The 16,193-nt window shown below is 48.6% G+C and overlaps 1 protein-coding gene across 5 annotated transcripts in view; it reads left to right on the forward strand.

The window, feature by feature from the left end:
* Window positions 1-15,112, forward strand: part of ppfia2 (PTPRF interacting protein alpha 2) — a 29,277-nt gene extending 14,165 nt beyond the window's left edge. Inside the window, exons 15-30 of one of the 5 annotated variants that reach the window (XM_062383170.1) lie at window positions 595-624; window positions 753-883; window positions 1,073-1,254; window positions 1,340-1,430; window positions 4,778-4,859; window positions 5,350-5,550; window positions 7,667-7,729; window positions 9,075-9,107; window positions 9,196-9,371; window positions 9,486-9,583; window positions 9,673-9,848; window positions 10,446-10,514; window positions 12,684-12,837; window positions 13,013-13,069; window positions 14,225-14,313; window positions 14,975-15,112. In XM_062383170.1, coding sequence (XP_062239154.1) covers window positions 595-624; window positions 753-883; window positions 1,073-1,254; window positions 1,340-1,430; window positions 4,778-4,859; window positions 5,350-5,550; window positions 7,667-7,729; window positions 9,075-9,107; window positions 9,196-9,371; window positions 9,486-9,583; window positions 9,673-9,848; window positions 10,446-10,514; window positions 12,684-12,837; window positions 13,013-13,069; window positions 14,225-14,283 — 1,602 coding nt within the window. In that variant the 3' untranslated portion in view covers window positions 14,284-14,313; window positions 14,975-15,112. The remainder of the gene's footprint in view (window positions 1-594; window positions 625-752; window positions 884-1,072; window positions 1,255-1,339; window positions 1,431-4,777; window positions 4,860-5,349; window positions 5,551-7,666; window positions 7,730-9,074; window positions 9,108-9,195; window positions 9,372-9,485; window positions 9,584-9,672; window positions 9,849-10,445; window positions 10,515-12,683; window positions 12,838-13,012; window positions 13,070-14,224; window positions 14,314-14,974) is intronic. The other 4 variants (XM_062383171.1, XM_062383172.1, XM_062383173.1 and 1 more) reach the window with 4 other exon arrangements.
* Window positions 15,113-16,193: the final 1,081 nt, after the last annotated feature.

The raw sequence follows: 16,193 nt of genomic DNA on the forward strand, positions 1-16,193 counted from the left end.
TCTCTGCGCGCTCGGCTGTACAGTAAAGACATTAATCTTTGAAGACTTGCTGCATTAAAACTGCGTGCAGAGAAACGTCGTGAACAGAGAGTGTTCTGCTCCGTCAGCTGTCATCATGCAGGTGTCACAGGGTGGTGGGGCAATCACACACGCACACACACACACACACACACACATTTAACACACACGAGTCTCTTAGAATAGACAATCAGATGAGTTCCTCTCTACAATGACCCGAGGCTCAAACGCTTCACATGAGCCCAACAAGGGGGGAAGACTGAAAAGATAAAAAATATTCCCACCCGCCTCCACCTCCCAGGATGTGAGGGGATGAGCTCTTTGTCTTTATCCAGGCGTCTCTCAAAAGGAATGTGATTTTATTATCGATCGGTCGGAAAGATTTGTTGTCCAATCTGCGTCCGTCCCTCTGGTATCGATCTGTGAATTGATGCTCTGGAATCAGCTGAGGGCTCACGAGCATCTAATGGTTCATGATGTTCACACCAAGGAGCCAATCGTCTCTCATTCGTGTCTGTCCCTTCTTTAACGTGACGATATATTGACGGTTGTCTTTTCCCTGTTCACATCCGACAGCCCAGTGATCTGAGGAAACACAGGAGAAAGGTGCGTCTCATGATTTTTAATATGACACCGTTACACCACGACTTCTTTATCCTCACTGGATAAATAAGAAATGCTTCATTAGACTCATGTTTGGTGTATTTTCTCTTCTGTGTGTCCTCGTCTCCCAGATTGCAGCGGTGGACGAGGACGGCCACGAGGACAAGGCCACCATCAAGTGTGAGACATCCCCCCCTCCGACGCCACGCACAGTCCGAATGACACACACACTGCCAGCCTCCTCGCACAACGACGCACGAGGGTAGGTGTCAGCTGCACGGAGGAATAAGCTCATCGGGTTAGAAACGTGAAACTGTAGAGCAAAGAACAGTATGAGGCAGGAGCATGGAGGTTTAAATGGCTGAGAGACGTCTGTTTTCATCATCTATCAACACGTTGTGACCTTTTGAGAAACGGCCTCTCAGACATGTCCTCTCGTGCTCGTCCTCAGGATGGTGGCCTCCCTGGAGGCCGAGGCCAGCGCCCTGAGCAGCGTGGCCAGCAGCCAAGACTCCCTCCACAAGCAGCCCAAGAAGAAGGGCATCAAGTCGTCCATCGGGCGGCTGTTCGGCAAGAAGGAGAAAGGCCGAATGGCTCACATGGCACACAGACACGTCATGGTGGATCCGCACGGTGAGTGCTGCTCGTAGAGGTTCTATGAATATCTCTGTATTCACGTGGCACGTCTGAAAACAACCTGCGTTCTTCTGTTTATCAGCGACCATGATGGACCCGGACATGGCCGGCCAGGACCTGGGCCTGGGGAAGCTGGGGACTCAGGCCGAGAAGGACCGCAGGATGAAAAAGAAGTAAGCTGTCATTCAAGTGGACCCCCCCGCCCCTTCTCTGTGGTCCTCAGAACAGACATGTCCCCCTGGCAGTATAGTCTCTTCAAATAGTGGCTCATCCTATTTAGGAGAATCGTGTCTGGAGGTCATCTGGCTGGAGAATAAACTAATCGTAGCTTTTAGCGTCTGTCCACGTCCTCCTGTGCGTGAACATGGCTGTGCTCTAACCATATGTAGCACCACAGCACCGGGAGCCGGGTCGGTAGAGCAGCCGAAGCCGGTACCAGCATCCAGGAGCAGAGATCAGCTCCACTGTGTTCAGACGCACAAAGTCAGAGAATCGATCCCGAGCAGAGAAGACGATTAATCTGTCAAAGCTACTTCGTCAATTTGGAGGTGGTTTCCCAACACGCTGCCAGGTCGGGGGTGCTCTGCCCTCTAGAAAGAACACGGGGGGGGGGGGGGGGAATATCTTTTCTCTATCTTTCAGACAGAGTGTGTGTGTCTGTGTGTTTGTGTGTGTGTGTGTGTGTGCGTGTGAGAGAGTGTGTGAGTGCACTTGCCCATTTGCCCCAGTGCCAAATGATGGATGTCATTTGCTCGAAGTGCACATTGACTTGTCATGACCAATAACTCCCCCCCCCGCCCCCCCCCCTCCCCCCGGTGTAGTCGGTCAATAGCGAGTATTGTTCGTCCGCTATGTTGACAAACGTGTTGTTTCCTCTTCCACCGCGCCGACTTCCTTCATAGCAGTGTCCGGGGATTAAGGCCACGCCCCCACCGCCCCACCGCCGCCGCCATCTTGCATCTTGGCGCCTCCTCCACGCTGCATGCCATTCAGCTGCCTGCACTGTTTCCATTTCAGCATCCTGGGGTCGATCGATACCGCTGTGGTCTCATTGTGGGGCTTTTTTTGTGTGTTCCTCCCTTTAACCACAAATATGTGAATGTGAACGGAGCATTTGAATGTGAGGTCATGGAGGGGCGAGGGGCGGGGGGGAGGAGAGGGCGTGGCCTTGCTGTGTTTCCGGTGCATTCCTCATTTCTTCTTGCTGCACGAAGCCGTGGTCAGGACTGCATTGTAGAAGACAACGTGTTTGGACTGGTCTACAGATGCTCCTGCAAAACGAATGCCCTCCATTGTGACGTCTACGTGTGCGACTGCGTGCGAGTGTGTGCGTTTTTATTTTTTTTGTCAAGATCCATGCGGTTTAAAATGCCAATTAACTCATTAACATGTGTGTACTTTTGTCTCCCCCCTCTCCGTCGCTCTCTCTCTCTCTCTCTCTCTCTCTCTCTCTATCTCTCTCTCTCTCCCTCTCTCTCTCTCTCTCTCTTCCTCTCCTCCCCCTCCTCTCCCTCTCATCACCCTCTGACTCTTACAAAAAGCGGGTAAGTTGTGAGGATGTGAAAACTGAGCTCCTGGATAATGAAAACTGTCTCAGCCATACACCGCCCTGTCTGCCATCTCTCCTGTCTGTCCGCCACATCCTGTCGCCACCCCCCTCCTCCCCTACCCCCCCAACCCCTCCTCTCCTGAATGACCAGTGCCAAAGCTGACGTCTCTTTATCTACTTATCTCTCTCTTTCTCTCTCTCTCTCTCTCTCTCTCCTCCATGGCTGTTAACAACACCATTGCTTTCTTCTTTCTTTCTTTCCTTCTTCATATCCCATCTGAAGACGTTTCTTCCCCCCCTTTCTACAGTTCAGTTTCTGCAGCTGCATCCTTGGCTGGACAGAGAATGTGCCGCCGCTATAAAAAAAAAAAAAAACACACACACACACACACTGGGGTCCAATTTGTCAAACCCGGAATGTCTTCCTCTCCTTATACGTGTCTTTCTCTCTATTTGTGTGAAATAACCAGCTGCATTTTTCTGGTTATGGGAATGTGGTTTTTTGTTTGTATGATTTTATCATAACTGGTCCTTACTCCCCCCCCCCCCCCCCCAGCAATGTTCAGATGTATAATTCTCCATGCATTAGACCCGACCTGAACATAAAACATGAGCTATCTGCCCGGCGATAGACACTGAATGTGCCCGGTTGTGTTTGGATGAACACGTTTCTCCTGTCACCTGTATCCAAGTGGCCTTTCACCGCGAGCGCTACCTGTTATCATGTTATTACGAAAAGCCCACTCCTTCCATTTGTCGAGATCTTTGACAACATACTCAGGGAATGGGTTGTTGACTCAGTTTTTGTTGTTTTATCCGTTATGAAATGTGTTCGCTAAATAGAATAAGAAGTGGCATTGTTTGTGTGTGTGGGTGTGAGTGTGTCCTCGGCTTGTCAGGCCTGATTGTCAGCTTTCTGCGAGTGTGGGAGGATTCAAGCGTCTATTCACCGCTCGTCCTCGATGAGCTGCAGTTTGCATCGTGTCGAGCAGGTCGGCTCTCGAAAGTGAAGGCGAGACAAACATCTCCCTTCTCCAGTTACACTTCAGCACCTGCTGGGGTGTGAGGGGGGGGGGGACGTGGAGCAGAGCCCAGAAAAGGAGAGGAAAAGTTACTTGCTGCCCTGCTGCATTATTCACAAGCTGCAAAGTAACAGTGCAGCGAAAGAAAAATCTCTCTCAGCAGAATAAGTCCTGAGTGGCTGAACTGGGATGAGCCGAGCAGCGGTTAAGTGTCTGACTTCACTGAGCCGCTACTGGAGCACAGTGTCCTGCTGGTGTGTGTGTGTGTGTGTTGTGTTTATGATAAGAGAGGACACACACAATTTCAGCCATTTGTGTATGTATATATATATATATATGTAGATTTAAAGAATTTACATAGAAAATACGAGCAGGGCACTCGGAGGGCACGTACAGAAACATAAATCAGACACAGATACCATGTACACAAAAACACAGGCAGATATTATTTAAATATTCGTCCTGTGATACAGCTGAAACTTATATTTGTCATCGTACAGTAATTAAAAGCTGATCACTGCCCTGAAATTTTTTTTATTTTGATTCTCAAAATTCAAATTCATGACAAATGCACAAATGATCTTCACCGGATTTGATTGTGTTCTTCTTAAATTTGGAAAATACAGAAATATGAGACAGGGACAATGATAACATCAGGATGTGTTTGTGTGTCTGAGTGTGTGTCTGTGTGTGTGTGCTTCCTTCTCGAGGGATGAATGATAAAACAATGCCCTGTCCAGCTCTTCATGTGAGATGAAACGTGTGTGAGTCTCTTGCTCTCTCTCATGTTGTGTGTACAGACACACACGGTGTTGCTGCAGGTTTTCACATTGTGCAGGGATGAGGATGTTGAATGAGGGATGAAGATGATGTGGGTTTTAAATGTGTGTTTATGACGATGGGCTGTTACACGTGCTCACACCTGCTCTCCTCTGTGTCCCGCCCTCAGACACGAGCTATTGGAGGATGCCAGGAGAAAGGGTTTACCTTTCGCCCAATGGGACGGCCCCACCGTTGTCGCCTGGCTGGAGGTAAGAAAAGACAAATCGCAGCTCTGCTTCCATTCTTTGAGTTTATTATTGAGCCGATATAATAATGAGAGTTCAAACTTCACTGGTGATGAATCAAAATGGTACTCTTAACAACTTGTGATGAGTTTTGAAGACGACAGGGGTAACATCTAAAAACACTACTGCCCCCTAGTGTTGAGAGGAGGACGTACACCCACAAGCCAAATCATGAGCCCGTTTATCTCCCACATGAATGTTGAGATGAATGCACCTGATGGTTCTATATTTCCAGCTTTAAGTATTTTATAACAACATAACACTGTTTTAATGTTAGATTATAAGAATTCAGTGTTTCCAGGGTATGTTAATTAGGAAGGGATATTAACACTTCATTTCTACTCCTTTCAAAATGTCACTTTAATCATAATGTTTTCTTTGTCTAGAATAAATGAATAAACTAAACACTACATTCCCTGTCCCCCTTGTTTCCCGTCCCCTGTGTGTGGTGAAGCTGTGGTTGGGGATGCCGGCGTGGTACGTGGCGGCGTGTCGAGCCAACGTGAAGAGCGGCGCCATCATGTCGGCGCTCTCCGACACGGAGATCCAGAGGGAGATCGGCATCAGCAACCCGCTGCACCGGCTCAAACTGCGCCTGGCCATCCAGGAAATGGTCTCCCTCACCAGCCCCTCGGCCCCGCCCACTTCCAGAACCGTGAGTCCAACGGGGAAAAAAACGTGACGGACACAGAGAGAAGGTTCAGTCGTCCAGACACAGAAGTCATTTGGAGGAAGGACAGGTTTATATTGAGTCTTTCAGAGAATACTTAGATGTTACAATAAGGGCCTGATTAGCTTAGCTTAGCATTACCACCTCCTAAAGATCCAAAATCTTTTTCAGATTCTGTTTATTGACAATAACATTGTTAATAACTTTGTGAGGGAGGGTCAAGGTCAATCAGTGATACCTGAGATGGATTCCTTTGTTTATTCTGAATAAAAGAGTTTAAAAATTGCTTTAGTTGGTTTGCTTTAGAGGTTCTGGTCCATTAAGTCACAATTTAGCCTCTTCATGCTTAATGTAAACCACAGAGTTTAACTTCTTCCTCCAAAGCAGCTCTGTCAAAAGTCTTCACGACTGAACGTCCTCTCTGCTCACATGCACGACTCCCGCACACATGGGCGACACCCGTGTGTGTGTGGGGGGGGGGGGGGGACAGGAAGTGAAGGGCACCGCCGCCGACGTAATAACAATAATATTAAAAGCCCACGTGTCAGTGATAATTGTATTTTTATCCCCGCAGTCGGTGCTTATGTATGACACTGGGAGTCGCTGACGGTCTGGTGTATGAAACATTAAACCAGTGTGTAGCTCTCCAGTTGCTCCCTGTTGTCATACTGGAGGGCACAGACCATCCATCACAGCCACGACACGTTCTGTGCTCTTATATATATATATATAAACCGAGAAGTTTTCTTTCTAACAATCACATCTCTGCATGAAGCCACCATCACTCACAAGCTCCTGGTTCTCTCTCCCCCCTCCTCCCCGGTGTCCCTCTCTCTTTATCTCCCCCTCTCCTCTGCCACTTGGCTCCCCTTTCCCCACCTCATGAAATTTTCATTACAGAGCATGCGACAAACTCCCCCGACCGTGACAGGGCTTCTGCCTGTTGTCACAATCGAGTTAACCGACCTCGTAGTGTTTGCCCGAGTAGGAAACTGAGAGAGGGGAAGGAAGCGCTCGTTCAGAAACCCCTCGTCATACCATTGACTGTACAAAAAAAGATGGACGACATGTCTCTGCCTCCTCCCACTATAGAAACATGAAGCAAAGATATTTCTGTTATGAGTGATCAGGGTGTGGAGCCTCGGTATCCAAGTCCTGCCCATACGCAAGCTCAACCAATCGTGAGTCAGTCCCAGCTGTCAATCAGGATGTAAACCAATACCAAACAGAAACATGAACACTTGTACATCAGTGTGAAAATGACCTGAGCTTCCTTTTTTTTGTTTGGTTGATGTCCCATCCACTTACATGGAGGAGGAGGCAGACTTTTACAGCAACCAGCCACCAGGGGGGGCAATTTGTCGTTCATCTTTATTTACAATCTCTGGAATCTTGACTGCCGCCGTGATGACACAACAACGTGGAGAATAATTATAGTAGAATGTGTATTTAAAGTGTTATTCACACAAATTACAAAAAAATACAAATCTGTGAACTCCGGGAGTTTGCCGCCATGTTTTAGAGATCAGTCTTATATCCGTCTATTTTTATTATAACGGTATAACTGCTGTGAGCTATGAATGCTTTAGATTTTTTTAATTCTCTATGACATTAACAATTGGTCAATAATCAACGATCATAATTATCCTCAGTGGCAGATAAAGATTAATACAGCATCCTGGCTAACACCTCTAGAGTCCAGGATGTTTCTCTGTAATTTGCCAAAGGACCTTCCCAGCTGCAGAGGAACACTTGTGTTGTTCACGTGTGTGTGTTGACGTTGTCGGTACTAACTCGTCCGCTCTGTGTCGTTGTGCATGGCCTCTGTCGTTTGTTCTCTGTGTTTGTCCTGCACAGTGTGTAGCTGATGATTGTTTCCCGTGCCCGGCTCTGTTTGTGTGTTTTTTTTGTTGTTTCTCTGTATTTGCCCTTTGACCCCCGGTGGGTTCAGGGGCCAGGTCGTCATCTGACTGTGATGCTTTAACACTATTGGCTTACAGTGGTGCTGCTCTTCTTCTTTAACACTGCTTGCCCCTCCTGCCGGACCTCTACTACCAACCCTGCTGCTGCTGCTCTGTCACTTGGGCTCTGCCCCCTGTAGGCGTCAGGCAATGTATGGCTGACCCATGAGGAGATGGAGACCATGGCAGCCCCTTCTAAAACGGTCAGTTCCCCTGTGTCCCTCACCCCCTCACCCCTTCTCTACCAGTCATGTGTGTGTGTGTGCATATTAAATGGACTAAATGAAGCCGGACCCCGGTGGTGACCGACTGAGGAGGCATGCTTTGGATTAACCCTGACGGTGACCTGTGGACGTGGATCTAGTCAACTTTAAAACTTAAGGAAGAATTTAGTTTAGGTGTAGAAGCCTGTTGTTTAATGAGGTGCTGCTGAGAAGGGCCCAAAGAGCGGCCGATTCATTATTCATTAAATTCATTAACGAAACCAGGGTCAGAATCCTCCTAACGAGGCCCCACGTCATGGGGCCTCTGACAAACACATCAGAACTTCAGAGGTTTGGTTGAAGATCGAAGTTTAACTTTAGCACTTTACTATTATTGATGTGTACGGACAGTGAAGGGGGGGGGGTGGTTCTAGTCCAATAAAAGGCCCCCCAGGTTCCTTTTGCTTGGAGCCCCTGTAGTCCCTAGAAGCGCTGCTGTTTTTAAGGATACACACAAGCTCTATATATGTACAGCCTTATTGTTTCAGTATAAGTTTGATCCTGTTGACTAAGCTGATAAAACCCAAACAAAAAAGTAAACTTAAACATACAGCAGATCTCTACAAGCTCTTTACATCCAGCTCTGATAAGTCACCTTGAAGAAGCTAGATGTGAAATGCAGGATTTGTTTCCGAAGAAAAAAGAACACAAAGGAAAAACCAGAGTATTTAGGTTTTCCCATCCTAGTGAGGGTAAGAAGCTGTCCTATACTGACTACCCTATTTCAATGCCATCTCCTAGAGATCAACATGTATTATTGACGTCCGGGAGATTCTCTGAACCTCCTCTCTGGTTTCAGCAACAACAAACCTAAAGGGCCAATCTTGTACCATTTTTTTCCACCGACGGTTTTGAGTCCATTAGGATCCTTTCTTCCAAAAATGCAAACTGTTGGGTCGGACAACATCTGAGAGTAAGAGAGGCCCCATGAGGCCATTTTGGTTTGAGCTACTTCTCCTTTCTCCCTCTACTCAACAGTTACCTCGAGCTATTTACTGTGTCTTGAAAGCTGCTTGTGGATATTTCAAGGTTTGGGAAGAAGGAAAGTTTTCTTCTGTCGTCTGGTTTTCTTATAGACAAAGAAGTTAGACGACCAACTGGACACCGGGTAACATTATAGTGTTGTGCAGCAGATATCAGGCAGTAGGAAATGTAAAACCCACCCTGCTTAAATTGGCTTTAACCATTAATTCAGCGTGCACTGTGTTGTGGGTTTGGTTCAGCTGCAGGATTTGTCACAGAATGATCACATGGCATTGTTTTTGTCTTGTCCTGTTTCAACCAGAAATCAGACTCTGAGGAGGGGAGCTGGGCACAGGTAGGAGAACCCTTTTTTCTACTCACACATCAATTCAGAGTTTTTCTCCCGAGGTTCTGAATGTGTCCTGACGTGCGCCTCCTCTCAGACTCTGGCTTACGGCGACATGAACCACGAGTGGATAGGGAACGAGTGGCTGCCCAGTCTCGGACTACCTCAGTACCGCAGCTACTTCATGGAGTGCCTGGTGGACGCCCGCATGCTGGACCACCTCACCAAGAAGGACCTGAGGGTGCACCTCAAAATGGTGGACAGCTTCCACAGGTAGACTCAGAGCGACTGTCTGAGAAAGAAAAGGATTTCAGAGAGTAGAATTAACGCCTGTAAAATATGAGGATGAGGGAGTTTTAATTGTGTTTTTTGCTTTTGTGTTGCCAGAACAAGTTTACAGTACGGAATCATGGGTCTGAAGAAGCTCAACTACGACAGGAAGGAGCTGGAGAGACGCCGGGAGCACAGCCAGCATGAGATGAGAGGCCAGTGGAACCCAGAGGACTCAAAGACGAAGCACATCAAGAAAATGTCTACGAGGGAGATTAAAATGTGATTTTCTTATCCTCTGCAGACGTGCTGGTGTGGAGCAACGAGCGGGTGATCCGCTGGGTGCAGAGCATCGGCCTGAGGGACTACGCCAACATCCTGCTGGAGAGCGGCGTGCACGGGGCCCTGGTGGCGCTGGACGACAACTTTGACTACACCAGCCTGGCCCTGCTCCTCCAGATCCCCAATCAAAACACTCAGGTACGTGAGGCTGTTAACTGCAGAGCCACTTAATGGGATATTTTGAAAACGAGATGATTTCCTTGTAGGAACTAGTTGATGTCGGTTTAATTAATTAATTGTTTGTCTCCGTGCCGGAGGAGAAGGAATTTCATTTAATTTCAAGATGAAAATGAAACTTTTCTCCATAATGGCGGCTGCGTACAAGTTGTTAAAGACACATAAATGTTTTTATTCAATTTGATTCTGGATTCTATACTGGTTCGATACTTAGAATAAAGAATATCTGTATTTCCCTTAGCTTTTACAGACTGGTGGGTTATAAACCCCTCACAGTGAGGGAGAAGTTTTTTTAAGGTGCTGATTCTGGACCGAAATATCCTCTGTCACCACCTCCAGTCCACAAATAGAAGCATGTCATCATCCCTCAGAAGCCGGCGAGGTCTAAATCAGACCACGCAGATCTGCCAACTGTCACACTGGCGCTCTGCCCCGCGAGTCGTCACCGCTCCTCCACACGAGGATAAAATAGATATGCAGCGCAAATGACGCTATAACTAACCCCCCCGCTCTGAAAGCCAAGTTGATTGTGTTTTTATTTTGTCCTTCTTCTCTCAGGCACGTCAGATTCTGGAGCGAGAGTACAACAATCTGTTGGCACTGGGCACCGACCGGAGGCTGGACGAGGTGACGCGTCACAACAAACTCGCTCCGGAGCATTTGCAATTATTATATATTCACCGGCAGAGCTCGAGGTTGATGGTGTTTCATCGTCAATTTCCCTGGTGGAGGTCACTGAGGTGGTCAAACATCTCCGCAGTGGCAAGGCCCCAGGGATTGATGAGATCCGGCCAGAAATGCTAAAGGCTCTGGGTGTTGAGGGGCTGTCATGGTTGACACGCCTATTCAACATCGCGTGGGAGTCGGGTACAGTGCCAAAGGAGTGGCAAACTGGGGTGGTGGTTCCCCTGTTCAAAAAGGGGGACCAGAGAGTGTGTGCCAATTACCGGGGCATCACACTTCTCAGCCTCCCTGGTAAGGTCTACTCCAAGGTGCTGGAAAGGAGGGTTCGGCCGATCGTCGAACCTCAGATTGAAGAGGAACAATGCGGTTTTCGCCCCGGACGTGGAACTACAGACCAGCTCTTCACTCTCGCAAGGATCCTGGAGGGGGCCTGGGAGTATGCCCATCCGGTCTACATGTGTTTTGTGGATCTGGAGAAGGCGTATGACCGGGTCCCCCGGGAGAAACTGTGGGAGGTGCTGCGGGAGTATGGGGTAAGGGGGTCTATCCTCAGGGCCATCCAATCCCTGTACTCCCAAAGCGAGAGCTGTGTTCGCGTCCTCGGCAGCCAGTCAGTTTCGTTCTCAGTGGATGCTGGTCTCCGCCAGGGCTGCGCCTTGTCACCAATCCTGTTTGTGATATACATGGACAGGATATCGAGGCGTAGTCGGGGTGGGGAGGGGTTGCAGTTCGGTGGTCTGAGGATCTCGTCACTGCTTTTTGCAGATGACGTGGTCCTCATTGGATCATCGGCCTGTGACCTTCAGCACTCACTGGATCGGCTGGTGGCCGAGTGTGAAGCGGCTGGGATGAGGATCAGCACCTCTAAATCTGAGGCCATGACTCTTAGCAGGAAACCGATGGATAGCTTACTCCGGGTAGGAAATGAGTCCTTAGCCCAAGTGAAGGAGTTCAAGTACCTTGGGGTCTTGTTCGCGAGTGAGGGTACTATGGAGCGTGAGATTGGCCGGAGAATCGGAGCAGCGGGGGCGGTATTGCGTTCGCTTTACCGCACCGTTGTAACGAAAAGAGAGCTGAGCCGCAAGGCAAAGCTCTCGATCTACCGGTCGATCTTCGTTCCTATCCTCACCTATGGTCATGAGGGCTGGGTGATGACCGAAAGGACGAGATCACGGGTACAAGCGGCCGAGATGAGTTTTCTCAGAAGGGTGGCTGGCGTCTCCCTTAGGGATAGGGTGAGAAGCTCAGCCATCCGTGAGGAACTCGGATTAGAGCCGCTGCTCCTTCACTTAGAAAGGAGTCAGCTGAGGTGGTTCGGGCATCTGGTAAGGATGCCCACTGGGCGCCTTCCTTGGGAGGTGTTTCAGGCACGTCCAGTGGGGAGGAGACCTCGGGGAAGACCCAGGACTAGGTGGAGAGATTATATCTCAACACTGGCCTGGGAACGCCTCGGGATCCCCCCGTCAGAGTTGGTCAATGTGGCCCGGGAAAGGGAAGTCTGGGGCCCCCTGCTTGAGCTGCTCCCCCCGCGACCCGACCCCGGATAAGCGGATGAAAATGAGGGGAGATGAGATATATTCACCGACCTTATTGATATTCAAGAGGTCAAACGTAATTTATTAGCTTTAAGTGACAGTGTCAGATGGTGATTTCTCATCCATTCTTTACGTGATGATGATGCATCTGTTTAATGATGGGAGTCTGTCAGTGTAATAGATCTGAATTATCCATGTCCATCGGTAAAGATGCTGAGATTCTACTGTGTGTCTAAATTAACTTTGAAGTGACCCAGGATTTTCCTGTGTCTCAGAATGTGTCACATTAATGATTTGAAATTAGATTTTTACAGAAAATATCAACAGTAAATCAAAGTCTGTGCATTTAAACCTTTCTTTGACAAGTGATTTATCTTAATGGTCCTAAATAGAGGACAAATCTTCACTTTAAATGAGAAACAATTTGGCTAAAGGACAGAAAATACTTTTAAAATCCACTAGGGGGAGATTTGCAAGAACAGAACTGTTTCCAGTTGCCAAAGCAGAGGTGAAACAATATGCCGACTGTATTTAAACAATCTGAAAACAAGGGATTTCTCTTATTTTTGTGGGTCAGTGTGAAGACAAAGATTTCCGCGGCCCCTCGTGGAGGCGACAGTTCCAGCCCAGAGACTCTCACGGGATCTGTATGATGCCCGGATCGGCAGAGACGCTCCCTGCCGGGTTCCGTCTCACCACGTCGGCTCACTCTCGGCGGCTGCCCCCTGAGGGTGAGTTCCTCCACCTGCACCTTCTCTGTTTTATAAGTCAAATCAATATGTCGGTTATAAATACTCCAAGCTGGTTGTCGATAAAACAGCACAGCTGAACACCGGGGTTGCTGCTCCTCGATGTTTTGTGACCATGTCTCTTGTTCTCTCCGACTCTGTGACGGCTGCTCTGCAGTCCTCTATGAGGCGCTGGACGACAGTCCTGACGACATGTATTTGGACTGGTACCAAGGTCAGATATGTCCCCATGAAGGTTCTGGGTCTGTTCGCCCCCTGCGTGTATTATTAATATTCTACATATAATCCCTCCTCCTCTCATGGTCTCTGCCCACCACTGTCCTGCTGTGTCTTTTGCTTTCCTTCCCGGTCTCTCCCGCTCATCTTTCTTCTCTGACCCGTCTACTTCAATCTCTCTTCTATCCAACTCCGAGGGTGTTGTCTTGCGGAGTTACTAAAACAAGTTGTTGTCTAGTCCGCCCCCCCCCCCCCCCGTCCCCCCACATGGTGAAAGCTAGTGAGTCAAGTTATGGATCCCGACCCATGCTTGCTGCTGTAACCCTCGGAGTTACAGAGATTGAGCAGCAGAACAAACGGTGGCCGAGCGGCTCTATGTGAGATGGCCTGAATCAGGAGGTTTGCATAGGCCACGTCTCGGATGTTTCCAGAACTCAAGCGGAGCGTTTGTGTCGTTCCCTTGTTCCCCCGATGTTGAAGAGGACACTGGCTGAAAGGGGCTCGGAATAAAGGATCATTATTTAGATCATTGCAACTGACAGAGAGAGAAACACAAGCAGTCAGACTGGAGGTGAAACTGGAAGTCAAGCGTTAACACCTTAGTTTGTTCTTCCATTAACGCAGTTCAAAACCTGTATCTCTGTCTGACTGCTGGTTTAGAATAAAAACTCGAGACAGAAGTTGTAATAAACTGTTAATAACCTTTAAACGGATGCAGAGTGTATAAGCAACTGTCTGTACTCATTTACTCCACACAAGTTGTGATACATGAATATCGATCATCCAGCAGTTCTGATTTGGGCCAGTGTTCCTCTCTAACAAGGTGTCCACCCCCCCTCGTCTCTATTCTCTGTGCTCCCTGGTCTGTGATGTCCACAACCACACTAAAACCGTCTCACTGGTGGTGTCCACTCAAAACTAAAAACCTCCTTTGAGTGTGTGATGCCTGGTTTTTCTCTGCTGAAGGTGGTTTTCTACCTGAATAAGCTCTGTTGTGTGGAAGAAGTGTTCAGTGTGTGATCTCACTCATCCTGTGGAGGGATTGTCTCCTCTTGTTCGAGGTGGTCGACAAGCGGAGGAAGGTTTCCTTCTCCCTCTGAGTCCATCTGAAACCTTAACGATCTCTCCCCTGTCTCGCTGTCTCCCCCTACAGTCGGATCCTCTGCGGTGCAGCGGCTGGACACCTCCACGGTGAGAACCTATTCCTGCTGAGAGGAGGAGTGGGACCTTAAACTGTACACTGTATGTAACAGCACACATTACAACACACAGCTTTCCTCTCAGCTACTGCACAGGAGAAAAGGGCCAATCAGGGTTTTTTCTAGATGAGCATGTTTGTGTAGATTTCTGTCCTGAAACCGGAAAACAATGAAAACACGGGAAAACGCAGATTTCATTTGGTCCCCAAAGAATTCAGAACCCTCCTCTACTCACTGTTAGCTGGTTGTTCTCAGTCTGGTTGAGGTGGTTCACAGGTCCCGCTCCTCCTCAGGGATCCTGGGGCCGGTCCAAGGCCTGATGAGCCAGGGTTTTCTGGGGTCTGTCCCGGGGGGGGGGGGGGGGGGGGGTCTCCTGTTAGTCGGAGCCTCTCTGGTTCCAGAGTCCCGGCAGAAGCTTTCCCAGGAAGGCTGAGTAGTGTGATACCCCCCCGATAATGTCCCTCCAGCCAACACACACACACTTTTCCAGAGTATTTCATCCACACCTGGCGTCCTCTGCTTTGGGTTTAGGAGTTTCACTAAAGTTGAACCGCCCATCACCACTCGGCCTCTTGCATAGAGGATATAGTACTGTCATATTTTGGACTGACAACTAATAACGACCAACAAACTACCACAAGTTAAACTACTTTCCTCAGTGGAGACTTCAGGACTCATTGAAAGTCTTTGTGTTTCCCCTCCAGGTTCAGTTCTGAATGGAGCGCTGCTGGAGGAGCTGCTGGGCGGGCCGACCCCCGCCGAGGAACAAACCATTCTGACGACACGCACTGCCAAGAAGCCCTGCTCTCCTCTATGAACCCCCCCCCTCCCCCCCAGTCCTGTCCCGTCCCCCCCCCCCCTGTGATGTAGGCACCAGCTGCCGGTGCTAAACTGTCCCGCAGGCTGCTGACCCCCCCCCCCCCCCCCCCCCCCCCCCAGCCCCCCCTACCCTCGTTCTCCCCCATTTCTAACCTTTTACATGTACAGTAACTTGTCAAAGCATAACGTACTGTGTATTTCTTCTACAGGAGATGTGTAGGTTATCTGTAAATTAATATAAATATGCCATTTTTTTAATATATATATACACACACATCTATGTATAAAAAAAAAAGATATTCAGAGTTTGTGAAAATAATTGTCCCTGCCACCTCATTTAGTGGACCATAGATGAATATATGCTGCTCTTCAAACTGTCTCCATAGTCCCCCCCCCCCCTCCCCCGTCCCTTCCTAGACCATTTTGTACATATGGTTTTATTTTTTCATTGTGCTGATGATGACGAGGATAAAGACGAAGAACCTTCGCTTGCACCATCGAGAGTAAAGAGACTGGGTGTGTTGTGCGAGAGCCCGCCCTCTAGTGGTGAACAAGAACACTACATTCCTGGCACCATCAACCTTTTCTTAAGGACTCGCCGTCACACGAGGAGCGTTTCAAAACGAGGGGACCTGTCGACGCACTGGAAACCACACAACAAGCACTTTGATACAACCGCATCAACTCAACGGACTCGCTAGTAGCCAAGGACAAAACCCAAGAGATGCTGTTGCTCTCCGAAGTCGCACAAAACCAACTTCCTCTCAGAGAACACACACAAAAAAGAAGAAGAAGCAGGAGGTCATTTGTAGAACCTGTCACTTGTTGTACTGTACGTTTCGTCAGGCAAACAATAACACAAAAAGGACACACATACGCAAACAAGCACACACACACACACACACTCAGCCAAGCTGGCCTTCTCGACAGTCCGTTCACAGGACAGATGAAATAACTGAAAGACAGACCGCTTCAGCTCCTGGTGTGCGTAGAGTGTGAATATGACCATGTGGACGTGAGGTGACTTTTAAAAAACGAGAAGAAGAAAAACCTGTTTCTTGCTGTGACCTTGGTGTAACTGTTGACTCTTTGTTTTTCTGTCGG

This window comes from Platichthys flesus, chromosome 23 (assembly GCF_949316205.1).
Source record: "Platichthys flesus chromosome 23, fPlaFle2.1, whole genome shotgun sequence".
In the NCBI taxonomy this organism is placed as follows: Eukaryota; Metazoa; Chordata; class Actinopteri; order Pleuronectiformes; family Pleuronectidae; genus Platichthys; species Platichthys flesus.